Source organism: Alligator mississippiensis, chromosome 3 (assembly GCF_030867095.1).
Source record: "Alligator mississippiensis isolate rAllMis1 chromosome 3, rAllMis1, whole genome shotgun sequence".
Taxonomy (NCBI): Eukaryota; Metazoa; Chordata; order Crocodylia; family Alligatoridae; genus Alligator; species Alligator mississippiensis.
Window position 1 is genome coordinate 110338888 of NC_081826.1, and position 22155 is coordinate 110361042.

General features: G+C 36.6%; 1 protein-coding gene across 4 annotated transcripts in view; it reads right to left on the bottom strand.

Annotated features, from left to right (window-relative positions):
* MBP (myelin basic protein) overlaps nucleotides 1–22155 on the bottom strand; it is a 201526-nt gene that overhangs the window by 8323 nt on the left and 171048 nt on the right. For 2 of the 4 annotated variants that reach the window (XM_059724293.1, XM_059724291.1), the window contains exons 4-7: nucleotides 21261–21691; nucleotides 11502–11534; nucleotides 2356–2460; nucleotides 1036–1071 (exon numbers count right to left, since the gene is read on the bottom strand). In XM_059724293.1, coding sequence (XP_059580276.1) covers nucleotides 1036–1071; nucleotides 2356–2460; nucleotides 11502–11534; nucleotides 21261–21691 — 605 coding nt within the window. The remainder of the gene's footprint in view (nucleotides 1–1035; nucleotides 1072–2355; nucleotides 2461–11501; nucleotides 11535–21260; nucleotides 21692–22155) is intronic. The other 2 variants (XM_059724292.1, XM_059724294.1) reach the window with 1 other exon arrangement.

Sequence of the window (22155 nt, forward strand, 5' to 3'; positions counted from 1 at the left end):
TTTCAGTTAAATTTATTTGAGCAGCTCTGTTCCATTGCAGTTGTAATTTCAGTAGCTTCTTATACAGAAATTCAGATTTGTGCAAAGAATATTTAAAAATATTAATAATAGTTGCATTTAATTAATTTCCTTATAGAATAGATGCTGAAAATGCTTTGTACAAGAAGGCAAGTGCTAGCATCTCGACAGGTGACTAATCTGAGGTAGAGCCAATATATGACTTGGCTGGAGTCATGCAACAAGTTAGCAGCACAATCAGGAATATAGGGTCCAGACAGAAGTGCAACACCCCGCTATAAATGAGAACACCTTGCAGGAAGCGTTCTGAGCTACAACGATCCCCCAAACCAAACAGAAGTTCACTGTTGGTTTCAGGGGGAGGGGAATCTAGCTGCTGGTTACCAGCCTGTAGCCAGTTTGCCCTAGCAATGGCCCCTCCTCTCTCCCATCCTGTCCCTGTTTCAGACTAGGAGAGGGGAAAGGGAGCAGAGGGAGCTCCTTTTAGGGGTTCCCCAGTCAGCGGTGGAGGGTGGAGTGGGTGAATTAGAGTCCCCCCATTTCGGAGGTGGGGAACTCCAGTATACTTTCTTCACCCTCCAGCAGGGGCTAAAAAGCCCCCAAACTGAACCTCCTCTGTTCCTTTCCCCTCCTCCCCCCTTCCCATTCTGAAAACAGCTTGAGGTTGGCAGGCAGTGCAGACTCAAGTTACAGCAGATGCTCTGTTTTGAAATATCTTCATCTGACCCCTCATGGAATGAGGGGGCAGATTTTCACCTGATTGGCCATTTTTTTAAATCTGTCTGCTGCTGTGCACTTGTTTGGTCATAGCTATAAACTGCTTTCTGTGGCCAGATCAAGCTAAATTTGTCACTTCTACCTATGCCCAGAATCTAGAGTTTGTGACTCCTACTTCCCTGCTCTAAACATGGTTCTAAACCTCCTTTATAAAACAACACAGTCAAAGAAAATGAAAGAAGCATTCCAGTTGATATGTATTAGACAATAAAGACTTTGTGAGATGTTGAAGGCCCTTACCTTTGCTTGCATTGGGGGTGGGGTTCTAGGTGATACCTAGAAAACAGCACAAAAAATATATAAAACAGAAGTAGCAGCAAATTAGGAAACAATTAAGCACTCTGCTCTTATTTATTGATCCTGTCTGATTTCATTCACCTTCCTATGGATGGGAATATACCTCAGCAGATGTAATAAACATTCTTTTTCATTCAATTCCAATTATAGGGATTTTTCTTTTAATAAAAAATGAATATTACTAGACTGAAATATCCTTAGGATTGGAATTAACTTTAAGTGTATTACTGTAAGTTTCTTATTTTTTTGATCCAGGTCCGTCTCCATCCTGCACCAAGGTGGTATCTTGTGTTCATTTCTGTACGTTATTAACATCATCTATGCTGATTTAAGAAGTTGTTATTAATAGACGCGGTGTTAATAAATTGATTCTATGGTTAGAGTTTCTTGTGCTGTTACCCTTCCCATGTCTATTTTTTAGGTCCATGCCCCATAGCTGTATCTGATCATCAGGTTAGTAGGTCTGTTTCAAAGATGAGAAAGGGAAAAAGGAGTATCTGTGATGCTAGTGATCATCTAACAACCATGAAACTTCTGAGAAGACTTCTGTCTTGTGGGAAGCATTCTGCAATGCTTTGAAGGCTTGTTAGGCTTGGGGAACTAGATTTTGATGATAAGTTTGCATAATACAGACACATCATATGTGAGAATGCTTGAGGGAGGTAGAGGTTAAAATGTATCTGTTCAGTTCTTCCTCTCATTTTTGTGAGAAGTTCTGTAAAAGTATGAAAACATATAAGTTCAAAGCTGAACCAAATGTTTCCCTGCCTCTGAAATAAGGTAACTCGGGTCAGGGATCCCTTTTGTTTATGACTTCAAAGGAAATTCCTGAGTATAGTCTGGCTTTTAGGATTTGGGTACATTTGGTAAGTCCAGTAAGTGCTACTTTAAAGGGATTGTGCCTGAAGCACAACTGCTTTTCTTCTCTTTAAACAAAAATCAATGATACGTAAGTATTAGAACATGGCTTGCTCCAAGGAAAATGAATACAAAACTTGCAGACAGCAAAGCTTCATAATTTCTAATAATTAATGTTGACATTTCAAAGTAGTAATGGTAGTGTCGGTCCCTTTTATCCAAAGTATCCATTTCCTGCTTTGTGTGTCCAAGTAGAATAACTCTGGCATCACTATACTCTCAAAGGTAGAGGCAGCACAATTTATTTGTACTGTTAATTTTAACACCACAGTTAACATTGAGCTGCCAATGAATCACAAATGAAACCTTTAATTCCACCAAAAAGCAAAAAAAGGGGAAACTTACAATGTTCTTGAAGAAGTGGACTACTGGGTTGTCCTCACCAGGTCGCCCATGCTGAGACCTCTGAGGCATGGAACCTACGTGGCTAGCTCTGGCTGCATGTATGTCCTGAAATTCAGGATAGTTATATTAGTAATACTGTGAAGGAAAGGAAAGGTAGATGATAGCAATGTGAAGGGAGAATGCACCAAGTCACGTTCATGAATAAAAAAGAATTTTACAAATATTATAATCCAGTGTCTGTAGAGAGACCAAGCAATAAAGTGATACATGTGTATTGACTGTGCATATATAATAAATACAAGCCTTTGAATATATTATAGAACCCAGTCTTTTGCTGACATGTCCAGTCATTTAGATACTAGCTTTTCTCATAAGTGGAATCATAAAATTAGATGTGAAAACAGTCGAAAAAAAGACCTACTAGTTCATGGAGTCAATCTCCATACCAGAGAAGTAATGCACTGTACATTAACCCCTTTTAATTTCAAATATACAGCACTAGAGGTCAGAAATTACATTAATTTGGTGAAATGAAAGAGCAGCTGCACTTAAAATTGAGGAGAGTCAGGGGAGACTTGCTGTGCAGTCACTTCAGTGTTTTTAGTTGTGGTAAGAAGTAAAGAATGAAGGCAGAAGAATGAAAATAATTTGTAGAAACTAAATAGTATACTATAGTACCATGGGATAAATGTACCATGCTAAAGTGAAAATGGGTTCCACGTACTTCTGTGCACTTGTTGCTACTTTTTGATGTAGTGTGAAATAGAAATAAGGATGTGAATGATCCAGGTCAGACCCATAAACAGAAGCTACATCTTTCCATCGTGGCAAAAGGCTATACAAAAAATCCAGCAAAGTCAGACTAAATACCCATGGTATAGAGAATGCCCCCCCCAAAAAGATAGTGTAATGATAGAAAGATCCATTTAGACTGATAATGGCAAATGTTGCTGATCGGGTTGATCTCTCCAGTGAAAAAGCTGTTCATGTTAGTATTTTCTTAATGATGCCAACTTCATAAGACAAGAAGTAATGAATATTTAAGGAATGTATAAATAATATGAAAAGATCAACAATTAAAGCAACTAAGTTTTCATCATTAGTATTAAATGCACATCCCACTTATTTTCCTAGTGAGGCAGGTATTGTCTACTTATTGGAGCACAGTAAGCAGGATTCCTGAGGGGGTTTTTTCCCTCTGCCTCACCAATCATTGGTTGGGTGATCTTCAGCAAATAATTTAAAAGCCAGAATTTTCAAGGTATTCTTAACACATTCTTATACCTAATGGTATAAATAAGCATTGTATGGTGAGCTCTGGTTATACATCTCTATCTGCATTTTCCAGTGATTAAGTATCTTTAAAAATCTGGTCCTGTGTACTTTTGTTTATGTAGAAAATATATTTCAGAAGTGTGTAGTAAAACCTATATGAACAAAAGTTTGTAATGTGCTCTAAAATTGCTAGATTGAAATTCTACTTTTACTTTGTAACATTAGTTAAAGCTACTGAAAAAACATTTTGTTTTTTATTATTTTTGTCCAATTATCCAATAATGCAGTTAGAGACGCATGAATAGCATATAAATAGACTATACTAGATCATTACAAATGAATGCAAATGAGCAATATTGCTTTGGTGTATTCAGTGCAATCTGAAGAGAAATAAATTTCAGATGAATTGCCACGAGAAAATTCATCTCAATCTGTTAGATTCAGTGTCCCCAGGCTGGTGGTATCTTTAATTTTACTATTTAAAAAGTAGGACTTTGCTGGATTTTATTCAGTTTATGAGATTTCGGTAAAATTATTCAATCTTTGTTCTCTTACTTTTACATTTATTTCTTTGCTAGGTATTTAGATTGCTTTGGGTGAGAGAAGGACATCTTAGCAGCAGTAGTGCCATAACTTCTATTTACAAACCAACAGGATAGCAAAGCACAATTGTAGGGAGTGATTTTGAGGGGTATTTTTTAACCATGTTCCCAATTAAACTTTTCTTTGCTTTTCACGGACAGCTGCCATGACCCTTATATCCTTCTTACTGGTGAGTGTTGCACTGTAGTTGCCTTCCTGTATTTTGATGCAAGGAAAGTGGTTGCTATCCTACTGCAGACTTTTCATGGTGTGCACTGCGAAGAACAGTAAAATAATACTTTCTATTTTATAAGATGGATTTGAATATGGGTTGAATCAATCTCCAATTTTTTTTTCACTGTATACATAAGGACAGGAAGTATGAGAACAGAGTAATGAAGAGTATTAGGGGTAGAAAATAGGAGGAAAAAAATCTGTAGATAAAATAGAAAAGATCACAACCAAGACCTTGGAAATATTACATGTTCAGTCCGTGTGAACAAGAGACAGAAGGTAGGAATTCAGTTAATAAACAATGAATTCATTTAAATCCAACAACTTCACTCATTTGTGTTCCAAAGGAGTCATTTATGTCCCAAAATGAATCTTGCAGAGCTACTGTTGGAACTTACTATCTTAGTTGAAACTCCATTTTAAACATTTTTCTATGATTTTGTTCTACGGTTATACAGTTAAAAATAGTTTTTCTATGTCTTGTTTAAATTAAACCAGGTTTTCTGTGTGGGGACTTGTGTTATCACTGGTTAGGGGACTAAAATCTTGTTTATTTGAATGTTGAGTGAAGTAGAATTGGAAGGTGGGATTTATAAATTGTCATGAATAAGGTGTATAACTTTTGTCTAGAAATGTAAATTTATTACTAGTAAGTTGTGCTTAACACAGTTAAGCATCTGATTCGGATAATCATATTTTTCCAGTCCATGTACTAATAACATTGTTTAATTACTGTACTATGAATCACCAAAAAGAAATATGCGCAATAATAAGTATGTACAGTGTGTCAGTATGGTTTATTTAAAAGGCATCTTGCAAGCTATAAAATAAATTGGATATTATGGACATAGATCTCCTTTCCATACTGCCAAATTTAGTAAAGATGGGAGAGGAGAGGTGGTGGTTGGTTTAAGTTTAATAAGTTGTATTTACCAGCTTTTGTAATGCAGCACTTTTTCATGTATTACCTCAGCAAATGCAACGTCATTCAAATTTGTGGTAATATAATTATCTTTTTTTTTTTTTCTTAAAAAAATACTGTAATAAATTACTGTTTATCTGTACATACTTTTCTCTATTACGTCTCAGAATCTAAGAGGCAAAATCAGTGAGGGAAAAAAAATAAAATTGAAAAGTGATATTTTCCTAGAAGCACCCAAAAGCAGATAAGTGCATCAGTGCATTAAAGAGAAGATGTACCACAAGGTCTGAGGGTACTTAAAGAAGGAGGTAAAATGTTATGATATAGGGAGTAGTGCTTGTACTAACTAAAAGAGAAAGTAAATTATCTGAGGGTATGGCCAAATGTATATTTTATCTGCTTTTATCAGCTTTAAAAAGGGAAGGGGAGCTGCTGCTCTGGACTGGGCAGCAGCTGTTATGCTGTAACTGTTATGTCTGCATCATCCTGTAGTAATATCCATTATGGCCTGAATTTGGTCTCCGAGGCTACAAATAGATGTCCCATTCATCCTGGGATAAACCATTGCATCTTTCACAAGATAAGAAGTACTAACTGTTTATCTTGGGACATCTCAAAGTACATCTGAATGGTTTGCATTGTTCAATCAGTTGCAGAAAAGCAGCAGTGCACTCAGCTGTTCACTAAACCCTGATTAGAAGGGATATTTCTATTCTGGGACCAACACAGACGTAACTTGTCCAGGGACAAATTATTATCTCGGATGCAATATCTGTTCTTAGCCTGAAAAAAGCAGTTCTGCTGCCCTTGCCATGCTACAGATTCATGCAGATGTAACACTTGCACTCTAACTTATACTAGTATCACTTAATAGATACAACTGTTGCATCTATCTCTACTCCAGCTCCCTGACTGACCTATGTGCTAAGTTCTTGCTTTTATACAGTTTCATGAGAGTTAGATTTTAAATGAGTTCATGCAGTTAGTGAGAGTTGTAGCAATTCAAGACACTGCCGTTTACTGATTTACTTTTGAAATAGGCTCAGTGAAATAATGGATACCAGTGTGAGAACCTAATAGGTACAGGGCAAAAGAAAACAATTCAAAAAACAAGTTATTCTGCTTTAAGTTATTGGAAATTTCCACTCCGTACAGAGTGATTTCATCACCAGGTGGAGCAACGCACAGCTTCTAGTTGGCAGCATGTAATTATCAATTAAACTTTCCAGCTTTGCACCTATTCTAAAGTTTAAATTTTGCATAATTTCTAGCTATTTAGAGCCTCAGTTTTCAGGCAAGATGTATTCCATATGGTTACACTCAAGGCATGTGTTCACAAACTCTAATCAGGAGTTCAAGTTCTTTGAATAATTGATTGATTTGAATAATCTGTTGAATAATTAATTGGCTTGCAAACCCAGCAGGATTTGTCAACCTGATTGCACATAAGTTTAAAACATCATCCAACGGGTTTTCTTTTTGCTGATGTAAGGGATAAATGTGAACGATAGGTTCGTTGAATACTTTACACTGCTGTCAACAACAAAAAATTGTCCTTTTGTTCAAAGAGCATATGGGACAGAAAACAGTGACTACTGAAACTGCCAGCATCCACAGTCACCCAGTTTACCCAGTCCATGAGTCACCCAGTTTACTCTCATAAATGACAATTTACTGTATCAAGAGAGAGGCACAAAGCAAAGGTGCCTTACAGTTTAACCTCTAGTCTTATACTTTTGTATGAGACTGTGTAGAACTGTCTAACCATAGACTTCATTACAGTTAATTTGTGATTTCATTGTGAAATTAATACTCGTAGTACAAAAAAAGGAAGTTCTAGCAATTCTTATCAAAATGTTCCTAATTAACTGAGAATATATTTTCCTTTTATTTGCTGAAGAAATATATATAGGTAAAAAATTGGTTAATTCTGGTCAAATTTGTTTAACTAAAATTATGTTCCTAAATATATACTTCAGAAAAACTTGAAATTCTGAGTATATGCTGTTCTATGCTTGGCATTTCTGAAAATCAGATAACTTTCCTTTGTGTTTAAATATAATTTAAAAAACCCTGTAACTTTTGGGAATTTGTAAGTTTGAGCAGTATTTGAAATTAATTTCCATCACATCTGATGGGAGGTAAGGAACTACTTGTTTAGTTTGTTGCTCTTCAGTTTAGAAAGTTCAAACCTATTAATTTATACTAATAAAGTTAGGCAAAAGCTTCAGTATTTTGAGTCATTGCGTTACAATTTTCTCATAATTCAAAGATTTTGTTGTGACCTGTTGTAAATTAGAGCCATCTGCAAAATGTATACTTAGGTTTGGGTTTGGATTTTGAATTTATCTACCAAACTTTTGGGAATTTGTTAAAATGTATAATCTGTATGTATTTTGTAGCTTGGATTTACTGGAATTATAAATAATTTAAAAAGTACGGCTGGAAGGGACCTGAGGAGGTCATTTATTCTAACCCAACTTTAAGACAGGATCATCCCTATTTAAACCATCCCAGTGAAATGTCTGACTCACCTGCTCTTAAAAACTGCAAAGGATGGAGTTTCTACGTCTCCGAGTAGCCTGTTCCAATGCTTGACCATCCTCCTAGTGAGTAAGTTCTTCCTAATATCCAACCTACATTTCCCTTGCTGAAATTCAAAGTCATTGTTCCTTATCCTGTCATCTGCAGCCACAGAGAATATTGTATCTCCATCCTCTGTAATAACCACCCTTGAGGCAGTTGAAGACTGTTACCAAATTTACCTCTCAGTCTTCTCCAGACTAAATAACCCTTTCCTCATAAGTCATTTTCCCCAGATCTCTAATAATTTTTATTATTCTCCTTCGAACTCTCTCTAATTTATCCACATCTTTGTTGAAGTGAGGTGCCTCAAACTGGACGAGCAGTGTGAGTTTATTTTTTAGCTTATCAGATGTTAATGGCTTTAATCAAAATTGTATTGATTAGCTTAAATGGAACTATTATTACTTCCAGGATCAGGACCCATAAGAGTTCAGATTCAAGCAGTGAAAAGATCTTTTTTTTTCTGCTACACAGGAAACTAGTATTTTGCGTCATTGCCATTTAAACTACATGAAGATTGGCCTTGCAACTGTGTATAATTAGACTCTAAGTCAGACTCATATAAATAAGTTACTTGATGCCCAATGCAGAAATTAATGAACAAGAACTTTAATTGTTAACATAAATTGAATCCTATGTTGTAGTCCTTATGCTAGAAAGTTACTGCCAGCATATAATTAATATATATATTAACATAGGCCACATTATTGTGTTCCAAGAACTATCTTAAAAATATTTGCAGTTGCACAAAATGTAAATCCAGATTTCATTCTCATTCATTCCTCTTTAGCTTCTGAGCAAAATAAATTTCTCGTTCAACCTTTATAGTTTTGTTAAAAGAGATGGTAGGATTTTAAGGGTGGTTAACTTATAATTTGCATTGAAGCAATGATAAACTAAAACTGTAATAATCAGTTTCACTTTTAGTTAGCACTTCCCATTGGAAACCAATACTAGACTTACTAACACTTCTTGTCTTTTTGTGGTTGCTTGATCATAAGCAGTAGCAGACATGTAGGTGGTGATTTTGAAAGAGCTCAGAAAATATTGTCTGACACTACTTTGTGCAAATGTGATGCTAGTTTCTGGTCTGACTCATGCACCTCCACGTAGATTTTCAGAAGCATGAAACTTTCCAAGCGAGTTATCTACCATTTGTTCAACTGCAGTGTACCACAACAGGACTGCTTCTGAAACCAAGAACTCTGAGTGTCATACATCTCCGCATTATCATTCTCTATATTATCATTACTACTACATAATTTTTAACATTCTGTAAATGAGAGTGACCCTGTCAAGTTGAAATTCATTAAAGAGCATTTAAGAGGAATTCCTACAAATCACACATCTAGAATCTAGAGGATGAAATCTGAACATTTAAAAAAAACCCTCTGGTTTACTGTTCATATTTTATGTAGCTTGCTTATGTATATGTCTCTGATGGTACAATGGAAATGTGTCAGTTGGTTTCCCTATATTCTATAGAAAATAGTCATGGAAATCTTAAGCTATGATTGGTCTTAAGTTTTAGACTAACTTTCTTTTAAAAATACTAATTTTTTGCCAAGTTTTTCTTCACAGGGTCCTTTTCACTTGATCTCAATCTTCCTTAAAGTGCAGTGCCCAAAACTGGATGTTGGCTTTTTCACAACAGTATGGTATAGTTGATTCATGTGCACACTATGGTTTAATATAAATCTTAGATCCTCTTCTTCAGAGCTAAGTTACATATGAATTATTAACATAATAGTGGGTTGCTTTGTAAAAATCTACTGAGCCAGCTGGTGCCCTAAACACTCAAATCTATGACTGGCAGTTTAATGAAAAATTCAGGAGCAGCCAAAAGGTCTCTGTAAGCAACTTAAGGGTGATGATAGCATAATAACAAAAGGGACACATGTAAACTTGTGGCTAAAAGTAGGATATGTAAATCCTTGATAGGGTACTTAAATAAATGGCCTTATTTCCAGAGGACTAGCTATTTTCCCTGATATTTGACATGAAATGATAAAAAGGTTGAACTGTTCAGCAGATTCTGAATTAAGCAGAAATGTCTGTACAACATGTCCCCATTAACAGATTTGTGACTTGAATTAAAAAGGTAATTTCAAACAGTCTGTTCAACTATTTTCCCTTTTATTTTCCCTGGATGCTTCCTGAATCATAGGGTCATGGTAAAGTAGGGTTGAAATAGACCTCAGAAAGTCATCTAGTCTAGCCCCTTCCTCAAGGCAGGAGCATCCCTGACCAAACCATCCCAGTCAAGTCTCTGTCTAACCTGCTTTTGAAAATTTCCAGGGATGGAGAGTCCATAACTTATCTAGGTAGTCCGTTCCAATGCTACCTAGTAGCATTCTCACAGTCAGAAACTGCCTTCTAATCTCCAACGTATATTTTCTCTGCTGCAGCATGAGGTCATTGCTCCTAATCCTGTCCCCTGCAGCCACAGAGAAAAAAGCCTATCTCCATCCTCTCTAGAACTGCCCTTCAGGTATTTGAAGGTTGTTATCAAGGCCCCCCTCAGCCTTCTCTTCTTTCATCCTTTCCTCATAAATCTTGCCTCCCAGGCACCTAATAATTTTTGTCACTCTGCATTGGGCTCTCTCCATAATCTGTCCACATCCTTCTTGAATTGTAGAGCCCAAAACTGGATGCAGTCTTTCAGGTGAGGCCTCACCAGTGCTGAATAGAGAAGAAGAATCACTTCCTTTGATTTGCAAGTGACACTCTTGTTAATACAGCCTAGCATGCTATTTGCTATTTTTTTGTAACAAGAGCACATTGCCAACTCACATTAAGCTTATGGTCTCCTGAGGGGGTGGCTAGCTTGCAGCATGTATGCCCCATGGGCGCCTCTGTGTGGCACATGGCATTTGGGAAGGGTCTGGGGTTAATTTGTGGCATGCTTCCAAAAAGGTTGACCCCCACTGATCTACTGTAACTCACAGGTACTTCTCTGCACTGCTGTAGCCTAGCCATTCATTCCCCAGTCTGTCTGTATGTAAGCAGGCAATTATTGCATTCCAAGTGGCAGGACTTTGCTCTTGGCCTTATTGAATTTCATCTGATTGGTTGTGGGCCATTTGTCCAGTCTATCTAGGTCATTCTGAGTCCTAGCCCTGCCCTCCAAAGTGGTATCATTCACAAATGTGCTAAGTGTGCATTCAGTCTGTTTGTCCACATTGTTAATGAAGATAATGAACAATATTGGACCAAGGACAGACCCCTGGGAACACCACTTGAAACCATACCCCACCTAGATACTGAGACATTACTCATTCATGATCACTGAAAATGTCCCTAGACCTAGTATCATTAACATTGTGTCCGTTATAACCAGTGAAATACATGGCATTTGTGATGTTGCAGAATTGTGCATAATCAGATAGGCTCTGTCTCACTAGTAAGACTCTTTAATGCAGAGACCTCTGTTTAAATCCATTTTTCTTGTCGTTTTTCAGCCTGATTTTAATGTTCTCTTTGGAAGGCATTTCATTGGTTCACTTTAGGTAGAAAATGCATTTAAATTAGGATGAGTTAATCATACCTTTCCTTCCTTCTGGCATCCAAATCGGAGGGACTTGCACAAAAAAATCAGGTAGAGGGGAAAAAAAGGTAACAGAATGTTAACCAAAGGAAATGTAAGAATGGATTATTATACATAATATAGTGAGTAGGATGAAAGCTGCTTCTTGCAGTAGAACATGTTCAATACAACTGACTTGGTATAATAAAAGAAACAGCAGGGTTATTTATTTATGTTTTTAATACTTACCTTGTGTGATAAGAATTGCTACAGCCTGTTACAATCAAGTGGTAATTTATTTTAGTTCTTAAGTATTTTTAAAGACATTTGCCAAAATATCATGATTGGTTTACTCTCTTAAATAAATACAGATTGTATTTTTTGTAAAATCAGGAAAAATATTTGCAGCAAATATCCTTGATTATGCAAATCTGATCTCAATATCAAGAGCTTTTTAAATTGCAATACTGAAGTAGCAATACCCATAGTCTGTTGGACGACTTTGATTGATCCTTGCGAGGAATCCAGATAAACTTTTTGATGCTAGGAGATAGCATACAATGCTGCTTTTACTTATCAATATCATGAAACCAGGTAAGTCCTGCGATGCTTGATTGCCAATATATTATACTAAGCTGACACCTTTGCAAATGCTGTTCTAGATGCTTTACCAACGTTGTAGCAGGATGCAGAAGTTTGGGACTTACTCTAGCACAAAAATCCATTGTGTATACTGTAGACAACTTGTTATAGTGTTTAAAGGCAGGGATGGCCTTCCTCTCTATTTGCTGGTCTGAAACTGACATGGTCATTTGCCCTTTTTAGAGCCACGTGGCACAAATTAAATGTGTAATCACAGTTGTTGGCATCTATACACTATTTGGGATTGTATTTCTACTTGTGACCATAGGATGATTCAATGCCAATATTCCCCAGAAGTCAACAGAGGTGATGGTGGAGGAGGGGAGGGCATTCCCAGTAGTGAACCTTGAACCTTCAAGGAGAGGGCTGGAGAGGAGAGCACTCTGAACAAAGTCTAGCCTGTGGCCTGGTGTTTAGTGTATTTGGTGGGAAGCAGGAGACACCCGCCTCCTCTCAAACAAACATTCAGGATTTGAGCCTAGTGTATACCAAATGCTGTCACTCCAATCCCCTTTCATCCCACTCCTGTGTTTGAGCTACTTATTTCAATGATTATACCAACTTCCCTGTCCTTGTTTCAATATAATTGTAGCCTTTGCAGACACAAACATCAGAGCCAAGAGACATTTTTAGGATAGGCTGGTATAGAAATCTCTCCTGACATCTTTTTGTGAGAAACAGGAAGAGCAGAGACAATGATATGACAGCTGTAAAAGAAATTAGATTCAAGTTGTTCAGGTGTCAAGAATTGGCTGTCACTTCTCCCATCATCCTTTGTAAGAGCATTACTGTACAGTTAAGTGTGATTGATTTGCATCAAGCAAAGATTAAATAAATTGCAGAGAAAAATTAGGAATGGAAGCTTACTAGATATAGGATGGCTGCAGATGCAGTTGGTGGTATTGATATCTGTAAGTATTGCCAAAGGAAACAGCTACTTTATTCTGGATAGGGGTATTATGGAGAAATTGGATAGGTAAGAAACATTAAGAAAAGCCTATTACAGTAGTAGTTCCTCACAACAGAGATATTTGACTTATTTAAGAAAGGAAGATTTACCTTGTGTTGAAAGAGAGGCTGCAAAAATCAGTACATACTACCGTGTTTATAACTGCTGGCAGAAGCGAGGAGCTATTAAGGTACAAGCTGTGTGAGGGTCTTTAGGTATTTGCGTTTGCTAGCTTTTGTTGAAAGATGTTGATGGGTCTATCTAAATCCTTAATTAATTCCCCTCATTGATAATCAGGAAGAAAAGTAATGAGCTCTTTAAAAGGTTTAGCGTCTTTTCTGTATTAAAGAAAACTTGTTTTAGGCAGAGGAAGAAAGCAGTTAAGCAAGTTAGCATGATTTAAAGGGACTGTGTGATACTCTATGAACAATTGAAACATTCATTCAGAAAACAAGAGAGCTAAAATACCATGGTGTAGAGTTAACCCGAGAGAGAAGCCTGGCAGCAGAGGGTTAAAAGGATTGGTATAAGCTTTTGGGTGACCTCAAAGAATCTGTTAAGACATTGGTAAAGGATATATGTAATGAGGCTTAGAGGTAGAGGTTGCTTTGGTTAAAAAAAAAATGCTTCTAAATGTGTTCAGGTGATTTTAGGGCATCTTCAAATAGACTATAAAGTATTTTGAAAGTAGGTTGGGAAAATTTGGTTGTGAATTTTCTTTCAGTATTTCAGTATATGAAGCCAGAATTTTGATTCTGAAGGACTTCAATCTGTCAGGTAGCATAACAAATACATACCATTTGATATAAAAAATTGTGATTGGTTTTTGCTTTTTTAAATGACTTTAAATACAGTTCACTGCATATGCTATATGCTCAGGTGTAACTTTTGCATGTGTTACAAAGAAATAAGGTACTGGGTATTATAAATAAGGTTGGAGGTGAAAATAGCAAGGATATATAGTAATAATCCTAGTATGACTCAAATTGAAACACTCTTTAGAAGTACAGGAAATAACTAACAATTTTTCTTCTTGAGAGCTGTCTTTGAAAGATTCTAAAATGCCTAAAGGGTTTTACATGGAAGAAATGAAAAATATGCTGTGCTTAAGTGACATTTATTTTGGAAGCTGTTGTAGAGCAAGTAAGAACTAAAGTCTTCCATCTCTCCCCTCACTTTCCCTTGCCACCCCACTTAGATTTGAACCAAGATAGGAAACCTAGTTGCATACAATGATGTTGCGTGATTCTCATTTCATGCTTTGGCAGAAGGTGAGAGAAAACACAAACCCAGTGTAAATGAAAGGGGAATCTCAAGAGATGAGTTGGCTTAAATAGGGATTAAGCATACTATCTATGTCTATGGAGAAAGTAAATTTCAGAAACCTTTAAAATGCTTTGGATACCATTCAAAGAAAGCTGGCAACGGTATGGGGACAGTTGGATATAGCAGTTAAAGGGGAAAGATTGTTGGATGGAAAACTGAACACAATAGCTCAAATGTGAAATAAATAGCTGTGTACAGCAATACTTCTGGCTTGAGAGCAAATATTTTGGAGTTGGGTGAGGGCTTTTATAAACTATTTAATGTAAAAGTTTTACATGGGAACATCACATGAACACCCTCAAAAGTTGCTCATGATGCACACAATTGTGGTACTCAGCTTCAGGATGGATCTTTACAACCATGTGGAGTGTGACCTTGGCTGTGTCTTGTTTCAATCTTTTATCTGTTCAAAGTTTAATAGCATTTATTGCAAGGCCATTGTAGGGCTGCCACTAATATCTGTCAATTACGCTGAGGCCCTGGGGTAGGAAGTGCTGTAGAATTGCAGAGCATTATTGATTATAAAAAAAGAAATAATGAAGAACCAATACAGTAAGATGCAAGAAGGTTTGGAGATTTACAACAGCTGGGCTAATGCATAGAAAACACCATTCAATTTTTACATAAAATATTATGCAGCAAATGAAGGAGCAATGAGCATACTGAATAACACCCTTTAACATACAGTCTTCACTACACTCCAAAGGCATAAACAGTGTACCTGCAGCACCAGCTACAAAAGCCACTTGGGACTCTGGATAAATATACTCAGCTGGCTTAATTGGATTTCATGCCACATTCATACTAGTGCTAGTTTAAAGCCAGCTCAGGTGCATCTGCACAAGCTGCCTTCATACTTCTCAGATGCAGTTTAAATGTCACCCAGTGATGAAAAAGTAACTCCTTCCCCTGCCCCCCCCCCAACCCCCTGCATTTAAGTTTAGCAGGCTCAGGATCCAGTAAAGCATCGAAGGATTGTGTTTCCTGATGCCCTCTACTGAGAACACCCTGACACCAGTCCTGAAAAGATCACAACTGATTTGAAACCAAAGATGCCCAGGTCAAACAGTAGCTAGTGGCAGCAAATATTAAAAAAAGGCTTGGTGGTATCATGAGTATTTGAGGAGGAAGTTTTCTGATATGATTTTATCCCAAAAGAACAAGAAAATAGTATTTCAACTATCACAGGGATCCAGAAACAGGAAACTGGATCTTTGAAATGTGGAAGGTATAAAAGTTAATCAAGTGAAAAATTATGTCAGTCAGAATGGCTCAAGGAATATACGGTAGCATTTCATGGAAATGGAAAGAAGGAGAATGGCAGGAAAGGCGGGTTTGCATGAAATGTAAATGGTTTGGTCAAGTGGGCTTTTCCCGTCTGTCAGTTTATCTTCTTTTCTTCAAAATTTTCTTTATAGACCATTCTTGATTTCCAGGTCCTTCTTCCTTTTAATCTGGTTTCTGAACATATTTGTTCTATGTAATAATCTTGGTAGGTCATAAAAACACAAGTCAATTGGGTCACTCATAAGCAAAATGTATCTGTATCATAAGGCAGGAGTGTCTTCACCTCCTCCTCCATTTTTTGTACTTTTTGTGTGGTGCTTTGCAATACTTTCACTAAGTCCGTATTTGTTTCATATAAATACATACATGGGGGTTGCCTTTTTCCTACAGTAGAAAAATATCTTTGTATAAATGCTAAAGGTTAGGCAACTATAGAGCAAATCTGAAGTATCGCTGGGGCCTATACACAAACCCTAGCCAAAAGTTGCAGTTGGAATGTTTTCCATTGCTAATTGTCTTTTTTTCAAGGATATATAAACCTGTAACAATTGACTGCAGAGTTGTGAGATGACAATTACCAAATAAGGCTATGGATAATCTGTTCCCACTGAAGTAAACTGGAATAAAATTCCTTGCTTTCAGTCATCACAGACACCAGCAAACCAAAATGCTCATATTTGTTTCCTTCAGTTCATTTAAATCAGTAATATTCAGCCTCTCTTAATTAATGGGTAGTTTAACTTAGGCTGGTTAAGTTGCTATGAATCTATCATTCCCCTGGCACCCATGTTGTTGTCCACCATTTTGCATGCACCACAGTTATCAAGTTCTACAAGTAAAAATAAAAGGCACTAGACACAGATTTTGTTAATGTATTAGGTATTTAAAAAACAAACTAAGTAATTAGTACACCAATTCTCAGTGACTTAAACTGTTTAATAAATGAATATAAATGTTGAAACATATATAAGGCAAAAATTAACACAAAATGTTACGTTACAGCCACCATAAAACAAGTCTCATTTAATACATCAGACACTTTTTTTACAACCCTATCATTTATACAGCAGGTAGGTATACAAAAACAGTAAATAACACCAGATATCTTCCCCCAGTGACTAAAAATTTTTAAAAAGAAAAGCCAGAGTAAATCATTACCGTTTCATGTGGTTGGAAAGTCTAGTCATTGGAATAAACAACTTTTAAGTAGAACAAGCATTGATTAAGCTGCTATTTTTCCAAACTTTCAAACAATGGGTTTATGTATATATCAGAATTTTTGGAGGGCAGCAGTAGGCAGGACCACCAAAACCCAAGGTTTCTTTATGGTATTAAAACCACCTTCTATCAAGTTTAATCAAATAGTCCAGTGTTTTAAATCCTCTATATACTTTGCATAGGTGGGAAAAGGAATCAAACCTAGATTTCTTGTCACCCTAAATGTCCTTTTCAGTGAAACAAATGGAGAAACAGGGCCCTATACAGATTTGCAGAAACTACAGAAAGGTGAAAAAAACTGAGGTTAAAAAAATGCTTACTGCGCAATAAAGGAGAAGACAAATTACTTTGTTAGTGCAGACTGTAGCATTTCAGTAAAATCTGCCCCTTATTATTTACTGTGTCTTTCCTACATCCTCATGTGTTGTACCATACCGTGTAAATCTAGTTTACATTTGCAATGTTAGCACATAATATTAGTATCAGGATATTAAAAAATGATTGTATTACAATCCCAGATACAGCAAATAAAAGTAATCCCAGAAATTAAAGGAATTCTGGCTATATAATGTTTTACAAATTTACTTACAGGCCTTTTGAAGAAAAAAGAAAACAAACAAAAGAAATACCGAACACAAGGAAATAATGTAATAATTCAAAACAAAAAAAAACCGTAGGTAGTACCTGGGAACCACAAACTTTAAACAAGGTAGGGCAGAGAGTCATCCCAACACAAATTTGTTAATTTCTTTGTTATAAAATATAATCAGTTTTAAAAGCTGAAATTTTTCCAAGTAAATTTCAGAGAGATTACAAAGGAAACATTACCAATGGTTGCCACTAGAATATTAAAGAAACTTCCCCCCCCCCTTGTTGCTTGAATATCATAGGGAGTATTTTTTTTTTTTCTGTAGTTCTATATAGACTTGATTCTGTCACCAACATCATTAGGCTTATCCCACATGGATACCACTGTTTCCAGTGCAACAGAATCAGGTTCTGTAGAATTATTTAACAATGGTTTCATTAGGTTATTCTTTACATACAAACACATTTTATAAAAATAGAGGTCACCAGCCCTCTTACTTGGTCTATTTGCAGTGTATTTTCAGTTATCAGATCTTGTGATGAGGTGAAAAGTAGCAAACCTGTTTGCTGCTACTGAGAAAAGACAATCTCTTTTTACAATCCAGCGTTATATTTTGAGTTCTCAGAACCCCCACCATCTCTTAATTTAGCTTCAGAGTCTCAGGGAGAATGAAAATCTGCTCCTCTAGGAAGGATGAGGCCACAACACAGGCTGTTTTTGTATCTACCCCACCTTTCTTTGAACAATAGGGAATGTTATTCCCTGCTGTACTTTTCAACCATGGCTGTAAGAAGAATATGCCTCCACAAGGAATTTATAATGTTTTGCTTGAATGTCAACCCTAAGCGTGTACAAAGAACAAGTGTTGTCTCTGCATTCCGAGCGTCCTGGTGTGGGAAGTTCTCATACGGACTTCAAGTACTGCACGGGATGGCAGTAAGCAGGGGGAGAGACAACACAAAATAGGCAGTTTCAAAATGGCTCTCAAAATGCTTAACAGTTTGGCAGTTTTGTGATTGTTACAAAACTAAGTTGAGGAACATAAAAATACAGCCCCAAGAATGTTCTGCATTTTGACCTTCATAACTAATCCTAGGAAATGTCACGTGTAACATGTTACCCAAAGCACAGTAAGCCTGGAAATCTGGCAGAGGATTTAGGTTTTTGTAGCTCTTTAGTGAACTCATTTAAAAATATTCTTTTGCTGCCATCCACAGAATTTGGCAATTAAAACTGGTTTGGTTTTGAATACAAATGAGAGTACCATATGCTAGCTTTCCTATCATTTATACAAAAATGTATGGTGCATAAGCCTTTTTGGACATTCAAAATACTCATGACAAGAGCAGGGTGCTGGTACTAATATTTATAAATATTACTCTGTGGCACTTGTTAAATCCCTCCATCACTGACATTTTCTTGAAATGGATTCCTGGGATATATTTTAATTAACTAGTGTTATCATTGCTGGAAACAATGATGAGATGATTTGGCAGTGGAAGTCAGTGTTACTGATTCAAAAATTGTCACCAACTTGGGCAAGTTATAAGCTCCTATGTGCTTACAACTCAATTTGTAAGTAAGCACTTTATAGTATTAAAAACAGTTGCTCAAAAAAGCTTTTATTTCCAGTTAAAAATTGAATAATCTGTAACTCTTTATTATTTTGCAGGCACTACTTGTTTTTGTATATTTCCACTCAAGTTGATTGTGCCTTTAGTCTGACAGTTTGTTGAAAAGCAACAGACACAAGACATAGTACTTAATCCTCTAATACAAGACTACATATAGAACCATTCAAAGGTAAATAGATTCACAATTGGTAACTACAGGAATGCACAAGTTGAAACACATGTAGGTCACTATCACCACTGAAATAAGGTTTTTAATGCTAAACAAAAGAAAATACCTAACTGTTTATTCTTCTGTGTAGAGTCTAGTATTTTATGTTGCTTCCCTCACATAAGTAGCATTTTAAACTGCTTCTATATTGGTCAATGTTGGGATTTGCTAGTATATTTACATTTTGTGAAGAGTTGAGCTACCCATCCAGATTACACAGTACCACTATGGGTCATTATTGTGTTTGAGAATCCATTTCAAATCATCACCAACATCTGGAGCAACAAATGCTTCCTTGATAGCAACAAAAGCTCAAGGTTTTTAAGAAAGGTAGTTTTCTTTATAATGATAGTGACAGCTTGTTCATATTCTTATTTCCTGTATTAACAGTATAGTAAGAATGTATAGCACTTATAGAGAGCTTTAGAGGTGGTCAAGTAACATCCAATATCAAGGAAAAAAATCAACAGGAGATGCAAGATTAGACTCTAGGGCTCTCAATTCCCAGTCCAAGACCACTGGACCATTCTGTTGATGAAAGATTACTACAAGCTACACTTCACACTTGCAGTGAAAATATGTAAGCATCAGATGATCTCAAGTCAGAGTTTCAAAGCACTGTTATATTTAAATGTCCCAACACAATAAAATGGAAGCATAGTTGTTTGTAGCTTGTTAGCAAAATGTAATGACTGCAAGTTTTATCTGCCTCACAGGAGCAGAAAACAAAGCATTTCCTGACAGGAAAAGGAGTTTAAATGATGCCCAAGCACAATTATGAGTTGCATTTTTATTTCACATGCTAATTAATAAAGGTTTGAACTATGGCAGATAAGCTTTCTTTTTCAGCTACCAAAAATGTGATATTCTGATAAAGTGAAGTTCTAAAACCCTATAAAGATGGTTTCCATTCAAGTGCTAATGTAGCAAAAAATAGGTCAACCTCAAATGCTGATCACGTTAAAAAAAATTTTTTTAGTTCTTGGGTACAGCTGAGAAATAACAGATCGTGGAACCAACTGTAAAGACATATCAGCATCCTTATCAAACTATACAAATCCTGGAAATGGCAGAAATATACAGCACTACCAGGCTGTATACTTGTTTTCCATACGGCAAGGATGTATGATCATAATGAAGATAAGTTTTCATATACTGAATTTCAAAATTTAAGTCTCATTAATTTTTTTTAATTCAATTTGCAGATGCTTTTAAGTACAATTCTGATCATTCCCTCATTTTCCCAGCTATCAATCTCAAATACTTTTAACTGTGTATTAAGTTTGGGTTTCAGTAGAATTTGACCCTTCATCCTACCAGCAACCCCATTTGCTGGTCTTAAAGCTGCACTGATTGTAAAATACAGCCAGGTAGTAAAGTCTCCAGTAAAAGAATCAATCATAGAAATTAAAGAATGGGGGAGAAAAAAAACACACTATTTTCAAGGCTATCCCCACACTACTAGGGAACTCTTGTAACATTGTCATAGATTTTCTTGTATCTAAATTAATTTTGAGAAGTATAAGAAATAAAATGTCCCTGAAAGGGGGTGGAAGAAAAACAAACAAAAACAGGCTACAGTCTAAATTGTACATTATACAGATAAACATACTACACCAAGTACCCTCTCAGGAATATCTCTAGAGCCACATCTTGTCTTATAATAGTCTTTATATACAACCAGCAGATGAATGGTTCTGCCTTAAAATCTGTTGCAAGCACATAATATTTTCTAACTCTATCCTTTCCTCTCTCCCTCACCTTTAGAGCCAAACATCATATCAGATTCTCAAAACACATTATTTCTTGCTAAGTCAACTCTTGGTTTATGACAATGACCCAGTTCACCTTCCCTCTCCCACCCTTTCTTTTTTAATTGTATTTTATTTTGCTGTAGCTGTTCTGTTCTCTATTCCTCAGAGCTCACCTTGCCCGAGCCCCTCCTGGGAACTTGTTTTTCACCTCCAAAGAATCTGCCCAGTGAGTCAAGTAGACCTGAGTCTCTGTGCCTTGGGGATCCATGTCTAGCATGGTCTGTAGTGCTTGCAGTTGCCATTTTTGATCCGTGCCGGAAAGAGGAGCGCTTTTGTGAAGCCATCAAATCCGAATTCTCTGAAGCTGCTACACTGTCCTCTTGAATGGTCTGTAGCTCGTCTGACTCTGAGGGCCGATCTTTGAAGGTGTTGTCCTCCCTTCCAGGGGCATCTCGGGAAAAGAGGCGGATCAAGTGGGGGCGACCAACTGTGTCAGCTGGGTTGGCCTCCTTCCAGGCATTCTTTGGATCTGCTGTGCCTTTGGAGTCTGTCACCGCTGTGCTCTTAGTGGAGGTCCCATTGTTCTGGTTCACATCTGCCTCTCCTGCAAACAACAAGGATGAGATATGAATACAGGCCTGTGAAAAACAGAGCACTGGAACAATGCTGCTTTCTTTCCCTTGCCTTGAGTTAGTCATTTCATACAAAATCCATAGAATATATGTGCAGTTTTAATGAAACTCTTCTCTCTCCCAAATGCCTATCTTGAAGCACAACTCAGGAGAGTGTTCTCACATCAAGACTAAATTCATTTAGGTTTTTAACACTTGAGTATATGGAGTTCAGTGCATTTAAAATTTAATGTAATAAAAACTAACAATATTCACCAGATGCTCGTTGTAAAAAACTGCAATTACAGTTTCTAAATGTTATCTAATAATCCTGGACTGTTGGGGTAATAATTTTATTATTGGTAAGTCTGCATTATGTGGGCATTTATAATTTATTATTACTGTTAGTAAGAGGGAAGAATTGGCCATTCTTCCTACTAGAAGACCAATTAGATGT